This window comes from Elephas maximus, chromosome 12 (genome assembly GCF_024166365.1).
Source record: "Elephas maximus indicus isolate mEleMax1 chromosome 12, mEleMax1 primary haplotype, whole genome shotgun sequence".
NCBI lineage: Eukaryota > Metazoa > Chordata > Mammalia > Proboscidea > Elephantidae > Elephas > Elephas maximus.
In genome coordinates, this window is record NC_064830.1 from 103,545,545 (window position 1) to 103,557,689 (window position 12,145).

Here is a 12,145-nt window from a genome sequence, read left to right on the forward strand (position 1 = left end):
GACTCACAAATTTATATTCCAGCCCAGACCTCATCGATGAACTCCAGGTTTGTGTATATAACTGCCCACATGACATTTTCATTTGTGTTCTAGTAGACACCTCAAGCTTAACATATCCACAACTGAATTACTGATCTTCCTCCCCAAATCTGCTGTGCCTAGAGCCCTTCCCAACTCAGTTGATGGCAACTCTGTACTTACAGTTGTTAGACATTTCAGCAAAAACCTTAGCGTCATCCTGGATGCCCCTCTGTTCTCTCACACCTCACGTCTAGTCTTTAAGGAAATCTAGATTTAATTAGAACAAAAAAATTCAGAATCCTACCTCTTAATACCTCCGCTGCTCCCTCCTTGGTCTAAGCCCTCATCACCTCTTGTCTGGATTACTGCTGTCACCCCCACGCTACTCTCTGTGTCCCTCTATAGTCTGCTGTCAACAGAGCAACCAGGATGATCCCTGTAAAATGGAAGTCTGGTCATGGTGCTCCTACAGTGGCTCCCCATTTCACTGCACTGGACAAAGTGCTTCAGCTGTATAAATGAGAATACTGCTAGCACATTCCTCAAGAGGTCATGGGATTTGATGAGGCAATGTATATGAAGCACTTACTGAACAACCAAGCCTGGTTCTTAGAAAATAATAACGTTTAGCGGTTATTGTTCTTACTGTTTTTCCAGTGAACCCTCCAAACCAGAAGCCCTACTTTTATCCCTTCCTCATCATTCCTCTTCAGTGCTCGAGGTGGGAGGGTTCTGTAGAAAGGTCTGGATTCTGAGTACCTGGCTCGTTGCTATTAGGCAGAATCCACAGCCCTTCAGTCCCAGGGAATAGTATGTCCAGAAACACTGTTCATTTAACCAAAGGAAATTCCATTCCTCGCTTTGCTGTTTTTATAAGCCATGAAGTACTTGGTTTCCTGTACTGAATAGGAATTACTGAGTCATGGCAATGTGTTCATTTTGTCAGTTAAAAATTAGTTCCTAGCTTTTGAGATACTTGTTCCCTGTGGGATACTGAAGGGAGGAAATCCCCAGGCAGCTTCCCACTTCTTTTTTGATTGAGCATTTTATCTGATGTCTTACTTCACCCCTTTTGATATTTTTATTACATTTGTGGTATCACACACTTACTTTTTTCCCTTCTTGTAAGGCTTACCTCTCTGGGCCTGTTAGTACCAGGAAAGAGTTTTTATCATTTTATATTCCCACTGTATTCTCCGTCATGCTTCATTGGTTTTTACAACCAAGCAAAAAGAGAAAGGAAAACTTAACCATAAGACTTGCTAATGCTAACTTAAGATGCTAAGACTTTGATGTCGCTGCAGAGCGCTGAACTGGAGCCTTCTGAGCCACTAACTAACTGTATGACACCCCTGAGTTTCAGTTGAATCTTCTGTCTGAATTCTAGCAGAAGAGACTGAAAGAAAGGAGATTCTGCTTTTCTGAGAGTCCGAGAGGATATGAGGAAGATAGGATAAGTTGCTGGGGTACCTAACCCACTAACGAATGGAGAAGGGACTGGGACAGCCAAATTGATTTGGTTCGGTAAAGCAGCCAGGCCACAGAGCCTCAGGCCTGAGCAACTTATTCCCCAGTGGCCTGGAAGGGGATTGGAGATAACAGGAGGGGACCACACACTTTTTTTTTTTTTTAAGATTACTTTGGCATATTCTTGGCACTTTGCATTTTCATGTAACTTTTATAATTAATTTGAAGTTATCGCCTCTCCTTTAAAACAAAAATGCTGCTAGAATTTTGATGGGCAATCCTTTGAGGAGACTGGACATCTTTATTGAATTTTGCAGTTCCTGAGAGTGGTGTGTCTGTTTACTCGGGTCTTCTTTAATTTCTCTTAATGTTTTATAGTTTTCTGTATAAAAGTCTTCATATATTTTATTAGATTTATTCTTAAGTATTTTGTGGGTTTTTTATGTTTTGTAAATGGTAGTGCAGTGGTTAAAGTGATCAGCTGCTAACTGAAAGGCCGGCAGTTTGTAACCACCCTTGACTCCGTGGGAGAAAGATGTGGCAGTCTGTCTCTGTAGAGATTTACAGCCTTGGAAACCTTGTGGGGTCTCTGTGAGTCGGAATCGACCTGACAGAGTGGGTATAAATGGTATTATTTTAAAATATATATTTCCTAATTACTTGTTGATAGTATTAGAAGTATAATTTTTTTTTTTTATATTGACAAGCATGTTTTTTAACTATAAGATTCTACAGGGCTAAAGTATGTATCATTTTAAGAACCTTCCAATATGCAAATCATCATGAGAATATTGAGTACCTCGAGAAAAGTAAACTTGTATTAAATCCAGAGTTGTAACATTGGAGAATTCAAAAGGAAACCAGGAGGGGCCTGTTCCTAAGTTGTGGGAGTTCTGTGTTGGTTGCTGGAGAGAGATTGCCTGGGGCTTCCTTTCTCTGAGAAAGTTGGGATGCTTTTTTCTCTTCCTGAGATATTCTGGGCCCTCTCCCAGCCAACCCACGCTGGGGAACACTCAGGCAAATGAGCAGGAGGGATCGGGGTGAATGGAGATCTCACCAGTCCTGCCTGGTGGCTGCTGTTGGACTCACAGCCTTCCCTCCCATCCTACCGCTCACCAGGGATGAGCAGTAAGCCTGTCCAGTGTCAGGCACTGCAACATCCTGACGTGATGATGACAGTGTCTGCTGCCTTAAACTCATACCTGCTTTGTTTTTCCAGGTCTACAAAGGAGAATTTCAGCTACCTGACTTTCTTAAAGAAAAACCCCAGGTATGGTGTCTGCTTCCTTCTCTTACATAACAGACTCTTGCACTGAAATAACCCATTTTAAGAGATAATGATACGTGCTCATGGTAGAAAAATTGGCCTCTGGTAATTGTTGGTTTTAACAGTAATTCAGCCCACAGTCTTTAATTTCAGAGAGCTCATTGTCTTCTAAAACTAGGGCAACACTTTATTGTTAACGAAAATCCACAGGCTTGAGGTCGCTCTCAAGCCACACAGCATTCCACATCCCAGAATCTGGCCTTGCTGATGTATTTCAGCCTTCCGATATCTAACTTAAAAATGTCCAGGCGCCTTCTTTGTTCTTATTATATATCCATCCGTGGCCTTTTCACTTTTATCTGTTGAGAGCCTAGAAGACTTGTGAGTACATTTGTGCACACGGCCACTGACCCTCAACTGTCAAGTCCCCCAAGTTGGTGAAAGGATGCTGAGAGTTGCAGCTTTTAACTTCTAGTTTTTAAAACAGGTTCCGGGTTATCCCTGTAATGGTACCCTCTCACTTACTAGCATTCTGCTGCTGTTTCTTGAGTTAAATAGAAATGGGGAGTGAGTGTTAGGACAGGCCTACCTGTGCATCGAGCAGCTCTGCCATTCCCAGGTCCTCATGGGAAAGAGATTGAGAACCGCTGGCTGAGTGCAGCAGCAGCTGTCCCTTCTAGCACGGTGACTGTGCTGCTGCCTCTGGGCTGCTGCCACCAGTGATCAGCTTGTTAACCGGAATGAAGGCTCAGCGTTGGGCTCGGGTTCTAAAGAATATTCCAAATGTGGGTTGGTGAAGGAACTGTACCACCTCGCGGAATCTGGGTAAAGTCTGCAGCAAGCCTGGCATAAATGGGCCAGCCTCTCTAAGAGACACTGTGTCTCACACCAGGGCTGAGGGCTCTGTCTTTCCTGAAGTGAGTGAATTCTGTCTCTGATAACAGCGAGCTATCAATAATTGGTACATATTATGTAAGGATGTCAAACTGCTTTCAAAGCACATTCTCATCAGCATATTTATAATTTTAATCCATCCTTTCATTTATTTCACTTATTCAAATGTTTACTGTATCTATTATGAGCGAGGAATTGGAATAAGTCCTCAGGAATCAAAGATACAAAAGGTCTTCTCTGGGCTCAAGAACTCCTGATCTTTCTGGAAGACTGATCAACCCTTGCACACAGTGGGGGGTGTAGGGTCCTGGGCCCCGGTTGAGGTATTACGTCCCAGAAACCTGGGTGGATTCATGAACAGGGAAATTGGAGCCAGAGGATAATCCAAGAGGCAGAATCCTGAAAGAATGTCAAATCCATAAGAAAAATTTGGGAATGGATAGGGTGATGGTTGAACAACATGATGAATGTAAGTTACTGCACTGAACTATACATAGGAAGAATGTCAAAATGGCAAATGTTTTGTTACATATATATATTTACCATGTTTTTTTTAAAAAAGACTGGTTTGCATAAGTCTGAAGGAGTGATGGAAGGGGATTTGAGACTCAAACTAAAGGAACACCCCTACCTCACAACGTACACAAAAGCCATGTCCAGGTGGATTTACAAAGCTAAATGTGAAAGGCAAAACAATAATATTTTTAGAAAATAATAGAGATATCGACATGACCTTTAAGAGGGGAAGATTTTTCAAACAAGACATAAAAAGTACTAATCAATAATTAAAACATTGATAAGTTGAACTACATTACAATGAAGAATTTTTATTTATTAAAACGCATCATAAAGAGAGTGAACAAGTAATCCTTAAGTGGGAGAAGATATTTGAAACAAAGGACTCATCCATGGAATCTGGAGAATTCCTACAATCCAATAAGAAAATGTCAATTAAAAACCAGACAAAAGCAACATAGACCAGTGGGACAGAATTGAGAATCCAGACATAAATCCATCCACATATGAGCAGTTGATATTTGACAAAGGCCCCAAAACAGTTAAATGGGGAAAAGCCAGTCTCTTTAACAAATGGTGCTGGCATAACTGGATATCCATCTGCAAAAAAATGAAACAAGACCCATACCTCACTCCATGCACAAAAACGAGCTCAAAATGGATCAAAGACCTAAATATAAAATCTAAAACGATAAAGATCATGGAAGGAAAAATAGGGACAATGTTAGGAGCCCTAACACATGGCATAAACAGTATACAAAACATTATGAAGAATGCAGAAGAAAAACTAGATAACTGGGAGCTCCTAAAAATCAAACACCTATGCTTATCGAAAGACTTCACCAAAAGGGTAAAAAGACTACCTACAGACTGGGAAAAAGTTTTTAGCTATGACATTTCCGATCAACACCTGATCTCTAAAATCTACATGATACTGCAAAAACTCAACTACAAAAAGACAAATACCCCAATTAAAAAATGGGCAAAAGATATGAATAGACACTTCACTAAAGAAGACATTCAGATAGCTAAAAGATAAATGAGGAAATGTTCACGATCATTAGCCATTAGAGAAATGCAGATGAAAACTACAATGAAATTTCATCTCATTCCAACAAGGCTGGCATTAATCCAAAAAATACAAAATAATAAATGTTGGAAAGGCTGTGGAGAGATTGGAACACTTACACACTGCTGGTGGGAATGTCAAATGGTACAACCACTTAGGAAATTGATTTGGCACTTCCTTAAAAAGCTAGATATAGAACTACCATATGGTCCAGCAATCCCAGTCCTCAGAATATATCCCAGAAATAAGAGCCTTTACATGAACAGATATATGCACACCCATGTTTATCGACGCACTGTTTACAATAGCAAAAAAATGGCAGCAACCAAGGTGCCCATCAACAGATGAATGGATAAATAAATTATGGTATATTCACACAATGGAATACTACACATCGATAAAGAACAGTGAGGAATCTGTGAAACACTTCATAGCATGGAGGAACCTGGAAGGCATTACGCTGAGTGAAATTAGTCAGTTGCAAAAGGACAAGTATTGTATAAGACCACTATTATAAGAACTTGAGAAATAGTTTAAACTGAGAAGAAAACATTCTTTTGTGGTTATGAGAGTGGGGAGGGAGGGAGGTGAGAGACCAGTATTCGCTAATTAGATAGTAGATAAGAACTACTTTAGGTGAAGGGAAAGACAACACACAATTCAGGGGAGGTCAGCACAACTGGACTAAACCAAAAGCAAAGAAGTTGCCTGAATAAACTGAATGCTTCGAAGGCCAGTGTAGCAGGGGCAGGGATCTGGGGACCATGGTTTCGGGGGACATCTAAGTCAATTGGCGTAATAAAATCTATTAAGAAAACATTCTGCATCCCACTTTGAAGAGTGGCGTCTGGGGTCTTAAACGCTAGCAAGCAGCCATCTAAGATGCATCAATTGGTCTCAACCCACCTGGATCCAAGGAGAATGAAGAACACCAAGGACACAAGGTAATTATGAGCCCAAGAGACAGAAAGGGCCACATGAACCAGAGACTACATCATCCTGAGACCAGAAGAACTAGATGGTGCCTGGCTACAATCGATGACTGCCCTGACAGGGAACACAACAGAGAACCCCTGAGGGAGCAAGAGAGCAGTGGGATGTAGACCCCAAATTCTCGTAGAAAGACCAGACTTAATGGTCTGACTGAGACTAGAAGGACCCTGGTGGTCATGGCCCCCAGACCTTCTGTTGCCCCAGGACAGGAACCATTCCCAAAGCCAACTCTTCAGACATGGATTGGACTGGACAGTGGGTTGGAGAGGAATGCTGGTGAGGAGTGAGCTTCTTGGATCAGGTGGACACTTGAGACTATGTTGGCATCTCCTGCCTGGAGGGGAGATGAGAGGGTAGAGGGGGTTAGAAGCTGGCGAAACGGACACGAAAAGAGAGTGGAGGGAGAGAGTGGGCTGTCTCATTAGGGGGAGAGCAATTGGGAGTATGTAGCAAGGTGTATATAAGTTTTTGTGTGAGAGACGGACTTGTAAACTTTCACTTAAAGCACAATAAAAATTATAAAAAAAAAAAACAGACAAAAGACTTCACAGCTCTTCTTCCCAGTTAAAGTCACTTCATCTATCACACATGCACATGTTTAGGAAAAGACCTATAAAGGATTTTATTTTAACTTCTAATAAGTGAGAAAACTGAAGCACACAGAGCTTACGTGACTTGTTAGGTGTCACACAGCTTATTGTTGGCAAATGAAGAAAAAGCCCAGGTGTCCTCACGCACAGCTCAGTGCCTTTTCAGGCCCCCCCAGGACACCCCAGGTTTCCCACGCAGTCTCTGTGCTAGTTGCCATGTCCCGATCCATGCTATCACCGTCAGCTCTATTTCCTATCAAAACCTGCTCCTTGGGAATTAAAATCAGCCTCTAGATTCACTGTGACTATAAGTAGTCATGTTATCTAACCCAAAGGGATGTACCTTTTAAACTGCTGTCTAAATGTTGAATAAGTTTTTTTTTTTTTCCTTATTAAGGGAATTTGAAGAATTAGAGAATGAAGATGGGTACAGTGACTGCTCTGCCCACTTGTAAGAAAACCCCTTTACTGCCATCACATGGTACAAATATGATTGCAGATTTCTGAAGGGTCCCCTTGGCCTTTAGGACAAAATCCAAATACCTTAGAATGGTGATGAAACTAGTCATGATTCTGCTCGGCCCTCTCATTAGCCTCCTTTTTCATTTGCTCTCTGTTCTTCAGCCACTGCCACCTTATCTTCTCTACTCCCATCCTTTACACTTCACTTTAAAATTAAAAACAGCAAGTGTCAACAGTGGCTTAAATATAGTTAGATTATTTTAACTGTGTTTACAAAAACAAGTTAAATCTCATTAAGTCAGACCAGTTGGAAAAGCCTGATACCAATAATAGACCCCCACGTGTCTGTCAGTTTGTCCTACTATGGGGGCTCGTGTGTTACTGTGATGCTTGAAGCTATGCCACTGGTATTCAAATACCAGCAAGGTCACTCATGGCGGACAGGTTTCAGCTGAGCTTCCAGGCTAAGACAGACTAGGAAGAAGGACCCAGCAGTCTACTTCTGAAAGGAATTAGCCAATGAGAACCTTATGAATAGCTGTGGGACATTATCTGATACGGTGCCAGAAGATGAGCATCTCAGGTTGGAAGGCACTCAAAATATGACTGGGGAAGAACTGCCTCCTCAAAATAGAGTTGACCTTTACAGCGTGGATGGAGTCAAGTTTTCAGGACCTTCATTTACTGATGTGGCACGACTCAAAATGAGAAGAAACAGCTGCAAACATCCATTAAGAATTGGAACCTGGAATGTTCGAAGTATGAATCTAGGAAAATTGGAAATCATCAGAAATTAAATGGAACGCATAAAGATCGATATCCTAGGCATTAGTGAGCTGAAATGAACTGATATTGGTCATTTTGAATCAGACAATCGTGGTCTACTATGCTGGGAATGATAAATTGAAGCAGAATGGCATTGCAGTCATCGCCAAAAAGAACATTTCAGGATCTATCCTGAAGTACAGCTCTGTCAGTGATAGGAAAATGTCCATATACCTGCAAGGAAGACCAGTTAATATCACTATTATTCAAATTTGTGCACCAAGCGTTCAGGCCAAAGATGAAGAAATTTAAGATTTTTACCAGTGTCTGCAGTCTGAAATTGATCGAACATGCAATCAGGATGCACTGATAATTACTGGTGATTGAAAGAAGGATTGGTAGTTGGAAAATACAGCTTTGGTGATAGAAACGGTGCCGGAGATCGCATGATTGAATTTTGCAAGACTAATGACTTCTTCATTGCAAATACCGTTTTTTCGCCAACGTAAATAGTGACTATACACATGGACCTCACAGGGTGGAATACACAGGAATCAAATCGAATACATCTGTGGAAAGAGACGACAGAAAAGCTCAGTATCATCAGTCAGAAGGCAGCCAGGGGCTGACTGCGAATCAGACCATCAATTCCTCGTATGTAAGTTCAAATTGAAACGGAAGAAAATAAAGTCCATGACAGGCAAAGTACGACTTTGAGTATATCCCACATGAATTTAGAGACCATCTCAAGAATAAATTTGATGCGTTGAACACTAATGACCAAACACCAGACAAGTTGTAGAAGGACATCATACATCAAGAAAGCAAGAGGTCATTAAAAAGACAGGAGAGAAAGAAAAGACCAAAATGGATGTCAGAAGAGACTCTGAAACTTGCTCTTGAACATCGAGTAGCTAAAGCGAAAGGAAATAATGATGAAGTAAAAGAGCTGAACAGATTTCCAAGGGTGGCTTGAGGAGACAAAGTATTACCATGAAATGTGCAAAGAGCTGGAGATAGAAAGCCAAAAGGGAGGAACACGCTCAGCAGTTCTCAAGCTGAAAGAACTGAAGAAAATATTCAAGCCTCGAGTTGCAATAGTGAGGATTCCATGGGGGAAAATATTAAACGACACGGGAAGCATCAAAAGAAGATGGAAGGAATACACAGAGCCACTACACCAAAAAGAATTGGTCGATGTTCAACCATTTCAGGAGGTATCATATAATCAGGAACCAATGGTATGAAGGAAGAAGTCCAAGCTGCACTGAAGTCATTGGCAAAAAACAAGGCTCCAGGAACTGACAGAATACCAACAAAATATCAACCAACGGATGCAGCGCTGGAAGTGCTTACTTGTCTATGCCAAGAAATTTGGAAGATAGCTACCTGGCCAACTGCCTGGAAGAGATCCATATTTATGCCTATTCTCAAGAAAGGGGATCCAACTGAATGTGGAAATTATTGAACAATATCATTAATATCACATGCAAGTAAAATTTTGCTGAAGATCATTCCAGAGTGTCTGCAGCAGTACATTGACAGGGAACTGCCAGAAAGTCAAGCCGAATTTAGAAGAGGACATGATATCAGAGATATCATTGCTGATGTCAGATGGATCCTGACTGAAAGCAGAGAATACAAGAAAGATGCTTACCTGAGTTTTATTGACTACGCAAAGGCATTCGACTGTGTGAATCATAACAAATTATGGATAACATTGCAGAGAACGGGAATTCCGGAACACTTAGTATTACTCATGCGGAATCTGTACATGAATCAAGAGGCAGTCATTTGAACGGAACAAGGGAAACTGCATGGTTTAAAGTCAGGAAGGGTGTGCATTAGGGTTGTATCCTTTCACCATACTTACTCAATTTGTATGCTGAGCAAATAATCTGAGAAGCTGGACTATGTGAAGAAGAATGTGGCATCAAGATTGAAGGAGGACTCATTAACAACCTGATATCCAGATGACACAACCTTGCTTGCTGAAAGGGAAGAGGACTTGAAACATTGATGAACATCAAAGATCACAGCCCTCAGTATGGATTGCACGTCAACATAAAGAACACGAAAATCCTCACAGCTGGACCAGTAAGCAACATCATGATAAGTGGAGAAAATATTGAGGTTGTCAGGGATTTCATTTTAACTTGGATCCACAATCAACACCCATGGAAGCAGCAGTCAAGAAATCAAAAGACACAATTACACTGGGCAAATCAACTGCAAGAGATCTTCTTAAAGTGTTGAAAACAAAGGTGTCACCTTGAAGACTAAGGTGCGCCTGACCCAAGCCATGGTGTTTTCAGTCGCCTCATATGCCTGCGAAAGCTGGACAATGAATAAGGAAGACCGAAGAAGAATTGACACCTTTGTATTGTGGTGTTGGCGAAGAATATTGAATATACCATGGACTGCCAAAAGGACGAACAAATCTATCTTGGAGGAAGTACAGCCAGAATGCTCCTCAGAAGCGAGAATGGCGAAACTACGTCTCATATACTTTGGATATGTTATCAAGAGGGATTGGTCCCTGGGAAAGGACCTCATGCTTGGTAAAGTAGAGGGTGAGCAAAAAAAAGAAAGACCCTGAACGAGTTAGACTGACACAGTGGCTGCAACACTGGGCTCAAGCATAGCAACAACTGTGAGGATGGCACAAGACCGGGCAATGTTTTGGTCTGTTGTGCATGGGGTTGCTATGAGTCAGAACCAAGTCGACAACGCCTAACGGCAGCAGCAATAATAAAAGTTCAAAGTTATAGAATCTTTGTGCAGTTTTATATTTTAAAATGTAACACACCTTCTAAACAGTGCTTCTATAGAATCTGGTTCAAAGGATAGAAAAGACGCTTCTTTTAAAAGGATTCTCAAATATATAACACAGAAAATGCTTAAAATACAATATTAAGTGAAAAATGATGGGTACAAAACTGAAAATGCCCCTACCCAGAAGAAAAAAAAAAAAATTACTGAGATGATGTATTTGGATGACAGGGCTATGGATTTTTTTTCCCCCAAATTCTCTCCATGAGGTTGTATTTTTTATATAATTTTTAAAAATCAATGTTAAAGAAGTGAGTTATCTTGGTTAAAACATCCCTTCAAATCCTGTCTTTTATACTGCTAATTACTGAGTTAACAAAACCTTTCTGCCCACATGCTTTGAAGACAGATCTCAACCCTGGTTGAGTAGTTGGAATGTACAGAGTACTGTTGTTTTAGTGAGGGGCCTGGCTCTCCCTGTTCAGTTAACCGATAACTCGGTATGGGAGCCCCTTGGTGAAAGTTGGGTGATGTGATGCTCTTTGTAGATTTTAAGCGATGGAGGCAGGGGCAGGCAGGTGGCTGACTTTGCTTATTAGTGAGTCCGGGAACAGAACCTGCAAGCTCCACCTGCTGTTCAGAGGGGCAGTCACTTCTTGTGCTGACCAACTTCAGGAACTTTAAACCATCTTTTCCTTCCTTCGACAGACTGAACAAGTGGAGTAGCAGTGCCAGGAATTCTTTGATCAGGAGGTGAGGTTGGGGCGTTGGCTGGGCCCTTGGGTTGCGGTGCTTGGGAGGCGGTGTAGCAGGAGTGGAGAGACCAGCTCCGGGGTCAACAGCCTGGTTGGCATCTTGGCTCTGTCTCTTACCAGCCGTGTGGCATTGAGTAAATTACTTTACCTTTCTGCGTCTTTGTTTCCTTATCTGTAAAATGAAGATGGTATTAATAAGAGAGTGGTGATGAGAATTAAATGTCTGCCAAGAGCCTGGCACAGAGTAAGCACTCAAAAAGTGTTAGTTGTTATTTTCATTACAAAGAGGGGTTTAAAATGATGCAGTGATTGAGCCATCTGCTTTCTGACAAGGAAACTCATCCTAGAGAGGGCAGCTTATTCGCCAAGTGGCAAGGTCACATCACACCCAGGACTGAAGAACAGCAGCTGTGACTGGAGCTCTCGTCCGTTGCTGGCGGGAAGGCAAAATGGCACAGTTGCTGTGGCAGAGACAGTGTGGCAGTTCCTCAAAGAGTTAAACGTGGAGTTACCATATGACCCAGCAATTCCACTCCTGGGTATAGACCCGAAAGAATGGAAAGCAGGAATGCAA

General features: G+C 41.6%; 1 protein-coding gene across 2 annotated transcripts in view; it reads left to right on the top strand.

Annotated features, from left to right (window-relative positions):
- TPST1 (tyrosylprotein sulfotransferase 1) overlaps positions 1 to 12,145 on the top strand; it is a 98,916-nt gene that overhangs the window by 85,778 nt on the left and 993 nt on the right. Inside the window, exons 4-5 of one of the 2 annotated variants that reach the window (XM_049904562.1) lie at positions 2,708 to 2,758; positions 11,525 to 11,569. In XM_049904562.1, coding sequence (XP_049760519.1) covers positions 2,708 to 2,758; positions 11,525 to 11,542 — 69 coding nt within the window. In that variant the 3' untranslated portion in view covers positions 11,543 to 11,569. The remainder of the gene's footprint in view (positions 1 to 2,707; positions 2,759 to 11,524; positions 11,570 to 12,145) is intronic. The other variant, XM_049904560.1, reaches the window with a different exon arrangement.